This window comes from Durio zibethinus, chromosome 13, assembly GCF_047325235.1.
Source record: "Durio zibethinus cultivar Kanyao isolate XHJ-2024 chromosome 13, ASM4732523v1, whole genome shotgun sequence".
Classification (NCBI taxonomy): Eukaryota; Viridiplantae; Streptophyta; class Magnoliopsida; order Malvales; family Malvaceae; genus Durio; species Durio zibethinus.
This window is the reverse complement of record NC_143174.1, coordinates 1,807,197-1,821,488: the sequence shown is the minus strand read 5'-3', so window position 1 is coordinate 1,821,488 and position 14,292 is coordinate 1,807,197. Positions and strand designations below refer to the sequence as shown.

General features: G+C 33.9%; 2 protein-coding genes and 2 pseudogenes across 5 annotated transcripts; 1 reads left to right on the top strand and 3 right to left on the bottom strand.

Annotated features, from left to right (window-relative positions):
* Nucleotides 1–249: 249 nt before the first annotated feature.
* On the bottom strand, nucleotides 250–2,386 carry LOC111303675 (protein THYLAKOID ASSEMBLY 8-like, chloroplastic). Its single transcript, XM_022900098.2, has 3 exons — nucleotides 1,934–2,386; nucleotides 1,172–1,562; nucleotides 250–582 (listed from the first exon to the last, which is right to left on the bottom strand). The coding sequence occupies exons 1-2, from the start codon at nucleotides 2,309–2,311 to the stop codon at nucleotides 1,173–1,175; spliced, it is 768 nt and encodes a 255-aa protein (XP_022755833.2). The 5' UTR covers nucleotides 2,312–2,386; the 3' UTR covers nucleotides 250–582; nucleotide 1,172.
* A 754-nt stretch (nucleotides 2,387–3,140) lies between these two features.
* LOC111303673 (subtilisin-like protease SBT4.3) lies at nucleotides 3,141–6,402 on the bottom strand (annotated as a pseudogene). The gene is made up of 8 exons (XR_016326987.1): nucleotides 6,174–6,402; nucleotides 5,984–6,075; nucleotides 5,768–5,859; nucleotides 5,413–5,666; nucleotides 4,705–5,214; nucleotides 4,453–4,547; nucleotides 4,149–4,369; nucleotides 3,141–4,095 (listed from the first exon to the last, which is right to left on the bottom strand). The product of XR_016326987.1 is annotated as a subtilisin-like protease SBT4.3 (transcript).
* LOC111303671 (uncharacterized) lies at nucleotides 5,088–12,224 on the bottom strand. Of its 3 annotated transcripts, none has more exons than XM_089742630.1 (4): nucleotides 11,936–12,224; nucleotides 11,737–11,842; nucleotides 10,683–10,787; nucleotides 5,088–5,214 (listed from the first exon to the last, which is right to left on the bottom strand). In XM_089742630.1, exons 1-3 carry the CDS (start codon nucleotides 12,045–12,047, stop codon nucleotides 10,709–10,711), a joined length of 297 nt encoding a protein of 98 aa, XP_089598756.1. In that variant the 5' UTR covers nucleotides 12,048–12,224; the 3' UTR covers nucleotides 5,088–5,214; nucleotides 10,683–10,708. The 3 variants fall into 3 exon arrangements, with proteins under 3 accessions (XP_089598756.1, XP_089598757.1, XP_022755830.2); XM_089742631.1 differs by lacking the exon at nucleotides 5,088–5,214 and adding an exon at nucleotides 5,984–6,075; XM_022900095.2 differs by lacking the exon at nucleotides 5,088–5,214 and adding an exon at nucleotides 10,290–10,515.
* Nucleotides 8,201–9,884, top strand: LOC111303672 (UDP-glycosyltransferase 76E2-like; annotated as a pseudogene).
* Nucleotides 12,225–14,292: the final 2,068 nt, after the last annotated feature.

Sequence of the window (14,292 nt, the reverse complement as noted above, 5' to 3'; positions counted from 1 at the left end):
GATGGTCTAGAGCAGACAACTCAAAAAACTTAATGTTTGTTCCTCTCTTGCTTTTTTATTTTTTCCCTTGCTCAGACATGAATAATTATTTAGGTAGATTAAAATCACATCGTTATAATTCTTTTATTTATTTATTTATTTTACAGCAATACCGGGATTTAATGGCCATTGGCTGTGGTAAGATGCTGAAAGGGCATCATGGTTTCGGCAACGTACTGGGGGAAAAGGTGGTAGAAGAAAGATCCAATATCAAGCAATCTTATCTATTATTTCCATGTGTATCCTCCCATAAATCATGGACAAATTTAGACAGTGGATCATGCTACAAGAATCTGGTAAAACTACTTCAATGTGAATGTCCTTTCTAGAACATCTTTTAAGGTACATCATAGTTCTAAGTTGGGAGAACTCCTCGATGACCCAGACAAAATGCCGACTATTCAATCTCTGAATGGGATAATTATCTGCAATATGGGATCTCCAATGGAATCGCTCATTCTTGCTTCCTCTTTGTAAAACATTGCTCTCTTACCCTGTCAGTTTCTGTCACTCCTGCATGACTGAGATCGACCATTTGAAGCCCTGAAACCAATTAAGTTTGAATTCAAGGAAATAGACTTCATAAAGTAAATGAGTGCAATCCACCATGCAAGTTTTGATCTATATTCCTTTCTTGCATTTGTGGACTGCAAAAATTGCATTACTAGTTGTTTCCAAATGATTACAGTGTACCAAGCCACCAAGTAATCAATTAATAATATTGAACTAACAAAACCATAAATGAAACATCACAATTCACAAGTTTTGGTTATCGCATAAACCGGCCGGTACAGATCAAGATGATCCTAGACAGTCCAATGCAGCCAACCACTATAACACAGAGTCATCATAACAGAAGGATTGGCCTAATAATACATTCAAGTGCACAGGTAACACGGGTTCAACAGAGGCAATGATTTTGCCAAACCCACTAAGTTGAAGATGATAGTTTCATAGTTGACGTAGTTAAATTAGCTTCTTGCATATATAATCCTTTTGTTCAAGAACCAAACTACACTAAAGCTGTCAATTCCTTATCACTGATTATTGTTGTTATGTCTTAAAAAAAGGAAATGAAAGAAAGAGAAAAGAAAAGTTAAAACAAGGAAAGAATAAAGGTCACTATGCAAACCTCAGCATTTGCCAAAAATTTCTTCAGGAGGATCATAAGCATGCTTTTCTGGAAAGAGCTCCTCAAAATCTTTCTTAACTTTGTTCCTCAAAAGAGGGTGTGGCAGAAGCCCCTTTAATAAAATCCTGAATGGCAACTCCTCTGGTGGGTCAGGAGACTTTATCATATCTTCATAAATGTTCATTGCATCAGCAGGAGATCCATCCCTCAAGAAGCCCCTAATGATCTCAGTGTACGTCTGAGAATCAGGGAACAGATCTTCCTTTCTCATAGATTCCCATAACTTCATTGCTTCATCCATTTTCCTGCATCTCGCTAATGCAATAATCAAGTCCTTATACAAATAGACATCAGGCTTATACCAGTCTTGCTTTTGAATCACCTCGAAAACCTGACGATTCAACAAGATACAAATATCAAGCAGAAGATATTACAACCCAGAAGCAACTTTATCTACTTCATTAAGGACTAAAGCTGGTTAATTCTCTTTGAATGTAACACAAAAAGACCATTCTCATTCTCAAGAACTCCCCATATATTTGTGTTCTCCGACAAATATCATTTCAATGCACAAAGCTGAGTCATTTAATACGAAATCTAAGTACCCAGAAATCAATGGTGTCCAAGAAATTACATTTTACTCAAGCATTTGATCAAACAAAACAAGAGCAAACGTAATTAAAAAACACAAAACCCCAAAGACTAAGAAAAACGAATTGAATAAACATTAAGAATAATTAATAGAAGTATAAAAGAGAGTACCTTTACAGCGAGAGAAGTTTCCCCTTGGCGTTCAAGCTCTGAAAGAACCGCAATCAAATCCATCTTCAATAGCCTTAAAACATGGGTTTTGATAAATTTCTGAACTTTGTCTTCATCATCCTTGAATCTCTTTAAACCCGATATTACAAAAAGGGCTTCTTTCCCTATCAGCTTTTTGCCTTTCCAAAGGGGACCTCTTGGCCTCCCATCATGATATTGCTTAAACGCTGAAATGGGTTCATGGGAATCGGGTCGTAGAGGTGGAATTTGAGCGTTTAGAGGAGATTGGAACCTCGTTATAGGGCTTTTGTTAAGGTTTTGAAGGAGGATTGAAGTTAAAATTGAGAACTTTGATTTTGAAAAGGCGCGAGTTGCCATTAGAGCTGGAAGAATACTAGAATGAGAAGGGTTTGGCGAAGAAAAAAGGCTCCGAAATACAAGCAAAGGAAAGACGGTGCGTTTCAACGCATTGTAAAAAATATATAATACTCTTTAGGCTTAATACTGAAATAAACCCCAAGTTTACTAAAAATGCAAATAAACCCTCTATCCTTTATTATTGAATGAAATTAAAGGATATTAAATTTTATTCCTTTATAATTCTACCTGTTAAATTCTATTTCATTGACTTATTTTTATTTTTAATAAAGTTTGAAAACTTATTTAGGTATTATTTAAGGATGATAACGGATTAGATTGGATTCAGTTTAATCTTTTAAAATAATATATAATATTATAAATTTTTAAAATTCGATTTGAATCCAAATTGATCTTCTCTTGAAATTGATCCAAATTGAATTTTATCAATTCGGTTTGGTTTTGTTTATTGATTTTTAAATTTTATTTTTATGTTTTTATATGATTTTTAGTATATTTAAATAAATTTTTATATATAAAATAATTATTTTATTTTATAAAAATTTTAAATATATAAACTAATAAAAATATATAATTTACTTCAATTCGATTTTTTTTTATTTTTATATCTTAATTTAAAATTCGATTTAAATTTAATATATACATTTAACATTTAAATTTAATTTAAATAAAATAAAAAGTTTGATCCAAATCAAATCCAACATAATAATTTTTTAATTAAATTTTGATTTTCTCATTTTTTTATTGCATCTATAATCCCCCAACTTTAACATATATATATATATATATATATATATATATATTACGTATTACTTCTGTTATTCTCCGGCAGTCATTTTTATAAAAAAATTTCATAAAAGACAACCATTATTACACCGCATTGGAAACCACATGATGATAATCTGACAAGAAATCTGATTATACATTGGGCATAAGTCTTGCATATGTATGTACAACAATTGGACTTCGCACAATATGGGTGCCATCCGACCACATTAATGTTGTAGACAGCATAGACCCTTTTTTAAACCTCCTCCATTAACAGGCACATTAAAAGATTTCTTCCCCTTCAAGGCATTGAAGGAGTGAACGTCAGGAACCATTTTAACTTTAAGTTTTGGGTTTGGAGAGACTTTTGCCTTGTAAATGGAGTTTGCAAGCCCAACATTTGTCACTGTTTTATGAAAACTAACTGTGAAAGACTTGTTGGTTGGAACTGAAGCGGTCAGTGAAGGGTAATTCAGATCCCTAGGTGGTACATTTTCAGAGCTTTTAGGGCAAGAGCTGTTGTCTCCTGAAACTTGTTTAATCTTATCAGAGCTGTATCCCAAGCTGCACATCAATTTTATGTAGTCTTCCTTGAAAGCTTCATATACAAGTCCAGGGCTAATGGCCATGCTACCAGGAAAGGCAAATTTGGTGAGATGGAAATATAGATTTAGCAAGACAATTACTATATTAATACAGGGATGTGGTTGCAAGAAGATTATACCAGTAGTCATGAGAGCAGATTTGATGGCTGAAGGAGACTAATCAGAGTGAAATGTTTTAACATATGCTGCTACAACAGCAACATGAGGGCAAGACATTGGGGTTCCAGGCATTATATTATATTTGACTTGTCTTTTGTCTCCAGATGTGTCACTGGGTGGAACAATTGGTGAATATGCTGCTAAGAAGTCGACTCCTGGAGCAGTTGTATCTGGCTGTCCAGAATGAAGAACTGAGTGCTATTGAAGTATGCAGAAAAAGAGGGAAATGAGTGTGGAAATCAAGTCATTCAACTAAGCATGAAAGGGGCTGCAGCCACACCTAAAAATAAACTGTAGCATGCTACATACTTGGTGGAATTCACGTAGGACTTGATTAAATTATAGTTTCTAATGTTTAAAGCGACCGCAGGTAATGCCATAACAAAAGAAACATTATAAGATTGGTCATTTAGCACAATTGACCCTGCAGCACCGGCATTATGTGCTTCGGAATTGCCTATTAATTGATCACAGTATAATCTTTCCTTTCACTAGATGACTGTCTACACATGATTCAGAACACATCCTGTAAGGGAAAAAGAAATGGAACTTTGGTTATTTCACTGATTCTTTTAGATGAAATCAAAATGTTTGACAAGTTGAACTAACCCAGCATTAAATTCAGAACAGTTTCTTGAAACATCACGTCCGTATTCTATAGGCATCTTTGTTCCCTTGGAAGGGAAGGAATTAAATGAAAATCCCTGTTGGCGCAAAGATTATATCACTAGAATATTAAGCAAAGATACATGTTAAGATATCTCTTTACGTATATCTGCTGGAACAACAAAGCATATGCACAAGTATACATACAAAGTGTTTGGTATTAATAAGAAACATGATTGAGTTTATGATACTTACAATTAGGGTATTGCCATTCCCGAGAACAACCTTGTCAATGAATTTACGATCTGTGGTACTTGCTGCTACAGCAAGCATCCATGGTTCTACACTTGACACCCCATATACTCCTGCTAAACCATTATTGCCTGCAGAATTTAGGGTAAGCATTCCTTTCTCCATCGCATGAAAAGAATCAATGGCTATGACATCATTGAAAAAAATCAACTTATACACTTGCTCCTAGTGACACCGTTAAAATATCAACTCCATCAGCAATAGCCTTCATCAAAAGCTGCGAAGATATCCACTGACTCACATCTGCCATCCAGACTACAAACTTTATATGCTGCAATCCTTGCAGAGGGAACCCCTCCTCTTGCAGTACCTTGTGCACGTCCAAAGAAACTAGCATCCTTCGCCTCGTTCCCAGCTGCTATAGATGCAGTATGGCTTCCATGACCCGCTTCATCTCTTGCAGTCCCTTCTGAAGATGGTGATGACTGGTAAAATCGAGCGCCAATAATCTTGCTGGAGGATAAAGTATGTTCAGTAAGATCATAGCATCAAAATTATGAAATTATTAGTTAATATTACATGAAAATATCCCCTAGGCTTTGGCCTCCTTTGTACCAAAAAAAATCACATGACAATACAAGATAATTATACTAGCTTTCTCAAATCCCTGAAAGGAAGAATCTAATAAAGTGAGAAATCTGGGGTATTTACTTGTTACAAGTGAAATTTTTGCCACCTCTGCAAGCACCCTTCCATTTTTTAGGAGCAGGACCAAAACCTTCATCACTGAAACTTGGTAACTTAGGTCTCAGGCCAGATTCTAGCATCAATGACACCAATAATGACACTGCTCTCAACAGTCGGGTTGTGTCTAACAGTATTATCGAAACCCATGAAATCCCAGGATCTTGTTGTATGAAGGTGGAGAATTCGGTTGGGAAAAATTGACACTACTTCTTTCATGCCTGCATATACCACAGCAATTTTAACTTAAACAGGTCTTACAATCCATTTTAATCATAAAGTCTGTCAAAAACAGCTATGAAAAGCACATTGAATCACTCACTAGCCAGTTTTTTTGCCTCCTTATTAGTGAGCTTGGCAGCAAATCCATTGAAACTCCTTTTATAACTTCTGATCAAGGAATCCGTCCCATAACTGAAGAGAAAGATTTTTTTTTTTTTCTTTTTGAAAGAGATATTTTAAAAGAATATGGTCAAGTAAGAGTTAAAACTAATCTCTAAAGCCAAAACTTAAAAAAAAAAAAAAAAAAAAAACACACCTTTCCGCAATAACTTGTTGAAGTATACTATGATGGTTAGAAGTTGGTAAATATTCCCCCTCAGGAAGCGATCCCATATAAACAATGTAGGCCTGCATCACCATTACGATCATTATCTTCATCACATGTAATCACAAATCACCACATACAAATCCATTATTAAGCCATAAGCTACAAAGATGGTACTTGCCTTCCTTTCACTGTTAGCGGTTATGGATGATAGGCTCATGCCAAACATGAGGATGAAGGAAATGTCAAGAAACAGCAGGAACCTGTCATTGGCCATTGTTTTCTATGCACAAGATTGCAGATTGGTTGATGTTATTTTATATGGGGTTCAGGACATAATTCTGGTATTAAATTTCCCAGTATTTCTATGTCAATATCCAACTCATCTTAACAACTACAGCCAGGATGTTTGAGGGGAATTTATGGCCAATTAAGGAATAAAATGGCCTTCTGTAGAAGTAAAGGAAAATTGGAGAACTGATGAATTTCAGCTCTTGGAACAGCTAGCTCTCCATCAAAGGCTAACAAAGCAGCCAAAATCATTGAAGTTACTAAATCAAAGATCTACAGCAGTAAATGGCCAAAGAATACATATAAAAGTAGCCGAAAATTCATTTAGATAGCAGTCACTTGTGAATCTTCAAATAAATCAGAATTTGAATAATTTCCTTAAAGCCAAATCTTGTCTTAAACTCTTTTTAACTCTGACTACTCAACATCCTATATCAAGTGATTCCCCTTCTTCCTCTGTGTAGACGTAGTTCCTGGAATTACATAGCTGATAGCTTCACTAGGTAAAGTAGAATATATATATATATATATATATATAAAAGCATTGTCAATAAGAGAGAAGATGTAGTCAACTTGTCAAGGCATCAACACGGGTTAAAACAGAAATAATACTTGCCGTTCTTCATTAGCAGAATTATATTGAGCACCAAAGGTAACGATGAAAACAACTGATTAAACATGGGAAAACCAAAAGGGCCAAAACTTGTCCATAATTGAATCCCAAACTCAGACAAAAACCAAAAATTAACAGGATTGTCTATAGGCGTTCTTCCCCTTATAAAACAAGAACTGAGGAAATACAGTGTGTTTCCCAAAAAAATCCATGAATGAGAAATGAAGATTGATATTCTTGTAACTTGGTTTCTTTTCATATTGAAAAAAGTCTCCTTATTGTGTGGAAATTTCAGAGGCTTTGATTCTGCAAACAGGCTTTAAAAAGCATGGGGAACCTGGCAAATTGACTTGATAATTCTGTATCTTTCTAATAGAGGTTCAGAGTTCAAGGTTTAACTCCCTCTTTTCACAAAAAAAAAAAAAAAAAGCACCCCTCATCTCGAGTTTGATTCAACACATTATCAGCATTTCTGGCAACAACAACTCGTAGCAGTGGTGGCAGGATGATGGGCTTGGAATCATTTAGATTTGCCGTTTGAAGACACAAGATTCATAACAACAGGGATCTTGTGCCAATTTACCTTTTTAGAGCCTCCATTTACTTATATTCTAGATTTACATCACAGATGCAAATTATGTAGCTTGAATCCATGTTTTCTGCATTTCTACATTTTTGTCTGGTTGAATTGAAATTTCAAATCAAACAACATGAATGATCAATTCACAATCACATAATAATTTTTTTTCCTTTTGAGCTATAGATGATGACAAGGATGACTATACTCATGTTTTGGCTTTTAGCAAAAGCTTTGGTGTTGAAGTCTTGAAGATGCTGCTAGAACGGCAGCCTCTTGAAATGCAATGAGGAAAACTGCCAAAATAGTTTCCATCAGCTTAGCATTAGTCCCAATACAAAACTAGCTTCAATGGACTAGCATCCAAATTTTAATTCGAAACTGAAACAGCCACCTACTATTCCAAGACAAATAGAGAAAATAGTGTGATCCAGACCAGTATTGGATGATAGAACAATAAAATAATAGAATAGACTGACAGAGATGACCAGCATTTGACAACTCTCTGGCACGCTCATCAGAGTTCCCATTCCCGGACCCAGAAAAACAACTTAACAGACACTGCTGAGAGAAGTGCTGGCGTCCTAGAGCTTACAGATCAGTCTGATAATTTTTCTATGGACTAGGTTTCAGTGAGTTCCCATCTGCACAAATCCCATGTGCTGCTTGAAACACCGTACCATTAAAGGAGATAATGGTGATTGCTATTAAAAACTTATTTTAAGGCAGTTTTCTGATTGTGAGACTTCGCCATCAACAATCCTAGATTAATAGATACTCGTCATGGCATGTACTTCTATATATATTTTACAAGAATAAAATTTTAAACAGTCACACAACGCTCCGCTAGGACAGAGATGGAAAAGCAAAGACGGAGCCGTCGCCGGCTTGTACTAGTTCCATTGCCATTCCAAGGCCACATAAACCCAATGCTTCAGCTTGGCTCCATTCTTCACTCTAAGGGATTCTCCATCACAGTTGTTCACACTGCGTTCAACTCTCCTAACCCCTCAAACCATCCAGAATTTCTTTTCATATCCATACCTGATAACTTATCTGAGCAAGTCATCTCTTCTGGCAATCTAGTAGTTTTGATATTACTTCTTAACGAGAATTGTCAAATGCCCTTCCAGGAGTGTTAGGTGAAGATGGTAGAACAAGTAGAGGAAGAAAAAGAAGAGATTGCCTGCATTATCTATGATGCATTCATGCACTTCGCTGAAGCAGCAGCAAAGCATGTGAAGCTGCCAAGTATTATCTTGCGCATTAATTGTGCCTCACAATATGTTACTCGCAGTGCGATTCTCCAACTCAGAGCAGAAGATATTCATACTTTGCAAGGTATGTATCATGTTTTACACCTAGAAAAGCTTCATATCATTTTCATTTGTTTCCAGCCATGCTTTGCCCACTGTATTTTTTGTGCAGTTTCTGGAAGGAGAACCGGTAATCGGGGGGCTCCTGACTAGACTGTAGCATATTTGATCATGGCCAATCACTGCTCCTAGAAAAAAAAATTTTTTTTTTTAAAACATAGGTTCAACATCGCAAGACTTAGTGCCTGGGCTTCATCCCCTCAGATTCAAGGATCTGCCTGTTCGCATATTTGGAATGTCAGAAAATTTATTGCACATGATGTCTAATCTATGCAAGACAAGAACATCTTCAGCTGTTATCTGGAATACTGTTGATGTCCTTGAACAATCATCATTAGAAAAGCTTCAAAAACAATGCCCAATTCCAATATTCCCTATCGGTCCTTTGTACAAAGTTGCCCCACCCTCCTCAAGCAGCTTAAGAAAGGAAGACACCAGCTGCATTCCATGGCTTGACAAGCAAATTCAGAACTTAGTTCTATATGTAGCTTCGGGAGTGTAGCATCTATAGGCAAGAACGAGCTAGTTGAAATAGCTTGGGGTTTGGCCAATAGCAAGCAGCCATTCTTGTGGGTTATTGGGCCTGGGTTATTTGACGATCTTGTATGGAACAAGTTGTTGCCTGAGGTTTTTATAGAAGCTGTTCAAGAAAATGGTTGCATTGTAAAATCGGCACCCCAAAAAGAAGTCTTAGCACATGGCGCTGTGGGTGGGTTTTGGACCCATTATGGTTGGAATTCAACACTGGAAAGCATATCAGAAGGGGTTCCAATGATCTGCAAACCATGTTTTGGTGATCAAAGGGTCAATGCAAGGTATGTCAGTCACGTATGGAAAATCGGCTTACAATTGCAGAATATGTGTGAAAAGGAGGAGATAGAGAGAGCTGTCAAGAGGCTAATGTTGGATAAAAAAGGGGAAGAAATGAGGCAGAGGGCTAAAGATTTGAAGGAGATGGTTGCACTCTGCATCAGAGACTGTGGCTCTTCCTACAGTTCCTTGAATCAGATAATTGAGCTAATTATGTCATTTTGATCACATAGCCGGCATTATTATGGCCAGGGCTAGAGTCACTATCCAATGCAACATACCCTGTAATATAGCTAGTGTCCTGGCTAAATGCGCGGGTAAAATTCCCTAGAACCTTTCAGAAGGCTTACCCTATAATCCAAGCAGCAACAAAGTCATGCATTGTAGCACAACTGTGTGGGAAGGTTCTAAAAACAGGGTCGGAAAGTGCTAGCTTGGCAGCACAAAGTTGCAAATATCTTGTAAACCCAGATTCTAGAAAGTGTATCGACTCTCAAAAGGCTTTAGTGCTAGAAGTGTCATGGAACCTTGTATTGTAAAGTTCTCTACTATATAAGAAGACTTTTGGTATCTTATGAAAGAAATTTGAGGTTACAATTGTGCACGGAAAGATATCCAATTAGCATACAATTAGTCCATAAACAGTAGCATTTTAAGATTGGGCTTAAGTTATTTCAGTGTATAATAGCGATTATACATCTTGCAATAACTGCATTCATTTGCCTACATAAGTCTATGTTCTAAGTCAAAACAATCACTTGAGATAACGTAAGTACACCACTATGCAGCGCAGCAAAGAGCTAAAAAGCATGACATAGATACTCCTCTTGGGCAAGAATACCAAGCCGGAAGAATTCTGTGAGGTAGATACAAAAGAGAAAGATGGTAACTTGGCAGTGACACTCATAAGAAAATAATAAATTACCAATTCATTGCTAATTAAAAGTCAAAATGAGGAAAACAATCAAAAGAGATAAAATTTGTGTAGCAAAAAGTTTTATGATTTTAAACAGAACATCTTACCTAATAAGCAAAGAACGTAATTGGTTTTAAGTATGGAGATAATTAGCAGCCATCATCAGCTCAAGAGTCAGTTCAGGTTCAATGTGGAACTCAGTCTCGTTACCCCTGACAAAATAGTAACTATTTGATCAGTGTAAAACAAAAATAGGAAGTGCTCATAAACATAACTCAAAATGAAAATACAGAGAATCGAAAGTGATTCAAGCAATCAACAAAAGTAAACGAGTCAGTTTGGATAGTTCTAGCATAAGAAAATAAGTTTGATGAGTTTGAGAATTTGTATAGTTGTTAAAAAATCATACTGCACAGCAAGAGGATATACAAAGCACTCTATTTTTTGGCAAATATCTAATATCTATACTCATCCATGTGGAAGTAAACTATCGCGCGGGGAAGAGGATACCATGTTCAATGATCCCACACCACAGCCCATTCCATAATTTCACACAATTCATATAGTTTCATATAGAAAGTAGAAACTAGTGCTTATATTCCGATGATAATGTTTTCCATAGAGAATCCAACTACAATACATGTAGTAACCGGAATATTTCAGAAAAATGCATCTTGGCTCATTGCTATCTCAATAAAACATGATAAATTGATACAGAAGCATGTTAAGCTATCATTGAGAAACACATACCTAAAATGGAGTGCTAAAATCTTTATATTGCAAGGAAACAGTTTGTAATGTTGGCTTCCACTTTAACTACAACTCCTCTCAACATAAGAAGCCACTATGAACAGTCACAGACTTCATTAAAATATAAATATTTGCTTCTAACTTAGAACAATGAAGGTGTTCCCACTATATAATTTGATAATTCACTTTCCACATTATCACAATAGAGTGCTCTCCTAGAGAAGACAACAACCAACATGGGATTCATTCACATACTGTTTATCAACTTACTATCCTCATAAAGCTAAAATTCAAGTTACAACTTCAATACATCCACAGCATTCATGGACTTCTTTCCGAAGGACACAAAAACAGACATTGATAGAAAGAAGCAGGTTATAAAACTGAATACATAATCAAAAAATCACAAACCTGGAATATTGAAGAGACCAATAAAAATACTGGCAGATCTTCTCAAGAATCACAGCACTTATCTCCGGGAAAGTCACTTCCCCATGCTCCGTCTCCGCAAAACCACCTTCATCACCCCAAAAATCAAAAAACAACTAAGAAACCAGAACACCCAATTACACTAAAGGACCAAATAAGAAGAGAAGCAAGAGAAATGGACCTGGAGAAGTAAGCATGTTACGGATGGTTTGAGAAACCATGGCAGCTTCCTTATCAATAACGAATTCGATCCCTTCAGCGCTGATGAGTTTCACTGTGTCTTCTGTCTTCATCTTTCTTCAGCGCTGATCTAGTTGAGATCGCGAGAGAGTTTGTCAATTGCCAGTGACTTTCCTGTTATCCAGATTTTGGGCTATAGTTTTTTGGGACCGATGATGAAATAGAAACTCCTTCATTCTGTTTTAATCGTTTTTTTTTTTTTTTCTTAGCGTTTCTTACAGTTATCTTTCGGGTGTCGGGGAGATATGTTATTTATTAATATAATATTATTTATAAATAAAATTATATTAAAAATATTGATAAATAATTTTAATCATAAATAATTTTTTTCAGAAAATATTTTTTTCAAAATAATAAAATAATCTTCAAAAACATTATCTTATTTTTTGTGGATTAATAAATTATTTTTCGTTAATTAACTAATTTTTTACAAAAATAAACACCTAAATACGAAAATTATTTACTGAAAATTATTTTCAGCGAAATAAATCAAACCTTATATATGGAATGCTCTCAGTTGACCTGCGTGTTTTTCACGTGATGAAGACGATTAAGGAGAGTGTTTGGATAGTAGGTTTACTTATTCTGCATCACTTAGTGGAATCATGGATAGAATAAATGTAATATCTTAAATATTATGAGAATTTGTTATAATATATAAATTGAAACTTAAAATATATAAAATATTTTTTATAAGATAAAATCATAAATTTTTTAGATCAAAATATATAATATTTAACAAATTGAGTATATGTATCAATAAATAATATCAAATGAGTCATTAATTGAATCGAAGTTAAGCTCTACACCCTTAAAGTCACCTTTACAATCTTACGAGAGATAAGTGTTACGTGATAAGAGTCACCTTTAAAATCTTAATATGTAGTATAATCATATAATCTGTGTGTATTTTATATTAAGCTTGCCTAACATATAATGTGATTCGATAAATTTATGTACTTTTATGTTAGGTTTAACGAGGATATCAAGTTGTAACGGAAGAGTTTGTGATACTCTAATTCCATATTAAAATAATTTAAGGTTCTATTATGATATATATGTAGAGATTTAAATTTAAATTTATGAGACACTTTTTGTGAGATAAAATCATAAAATTTTTAAATCAAAGAATAATACATTGTAGGTTATATGCGAATCTCTCAAATGGTATGAAAGTTTCATAGTTTTTTTTTTATATAAAAAGTATAAATTTTAAATTTAAATCTTAATTTATATAAATTTTGAATTTAAATATTAACTTATATATTTTAATATATTATAAAAAAATCTTGATATGATATTGGAATGTCACAATAATTGAAGACAACCTTATTATTCTAATTTCCATGCGAAGAAAAAGATACAAATGATGAATTACCCTCGTTGTAAAAGTAAAACCCAAATTTTCATAAAACTACTTTGTATTATGTAAAAATAATGGATAATTTTTAGAGTTTGATTAGTTGAAATATTTAGATTTCCGCATTAATACACTTTTTCTATTTTTGTAGTAATTGATTTGATCAATTATATGTGATTTCACTTTTTTTTTTAATTGAGCAACAATTTTAATAATTTTATCATTGATTTCAAGTTGATAAAGACTTATGATAATTCTTAAAAACATATCATTTATAATTATTATATTATAATTAATCAATAACAATTTAAAATTGATAAAATGGAATTCATATTTATAAAATGATGGACCTTTAAATAAATTTTTTTATTATGATTGAGCAATTATATATTATAATAAAAATTTTAAAAAATTCCATAAATGATGAAATTAACTTGTTATTGTCAATAAATTATTAGTTAAATAGCATTAGAGTCAAATTCAAAATCAAAATTTTCAAATATCATATCTAATTATAACCTAAAAAAAAAACTTGCATTGGAATCTCAAAACAAAATACTAGAGCTTCATATTATAATATTAATTTCATAGATTGACACACACATGGATGCGTGTTTTTGCATATGTTGTAAAAATCACTTGAACTCTATGGAGATACTTGACTATGTGTGGATGGTAATTTTTTTATTAACCTGTAAATTTCACTTGCTCATATCAAGAATCTAATTCAAATTTTTTATAATAAAATTTTTAAATTTTAATTATTGGGAAGTTTCATTGGAAACCAATAAATTGAGCTTTTAAAGAAATTTTTTACACAAAATGTGGTATTTGATAAGAGTTGTAACTTTTTATCTTTGTAATTTCATACAAAAAAAAATTTAACTATGAGTCCAAACATTTTATTAATTGAATTCATATATTAATTTAATTAATTC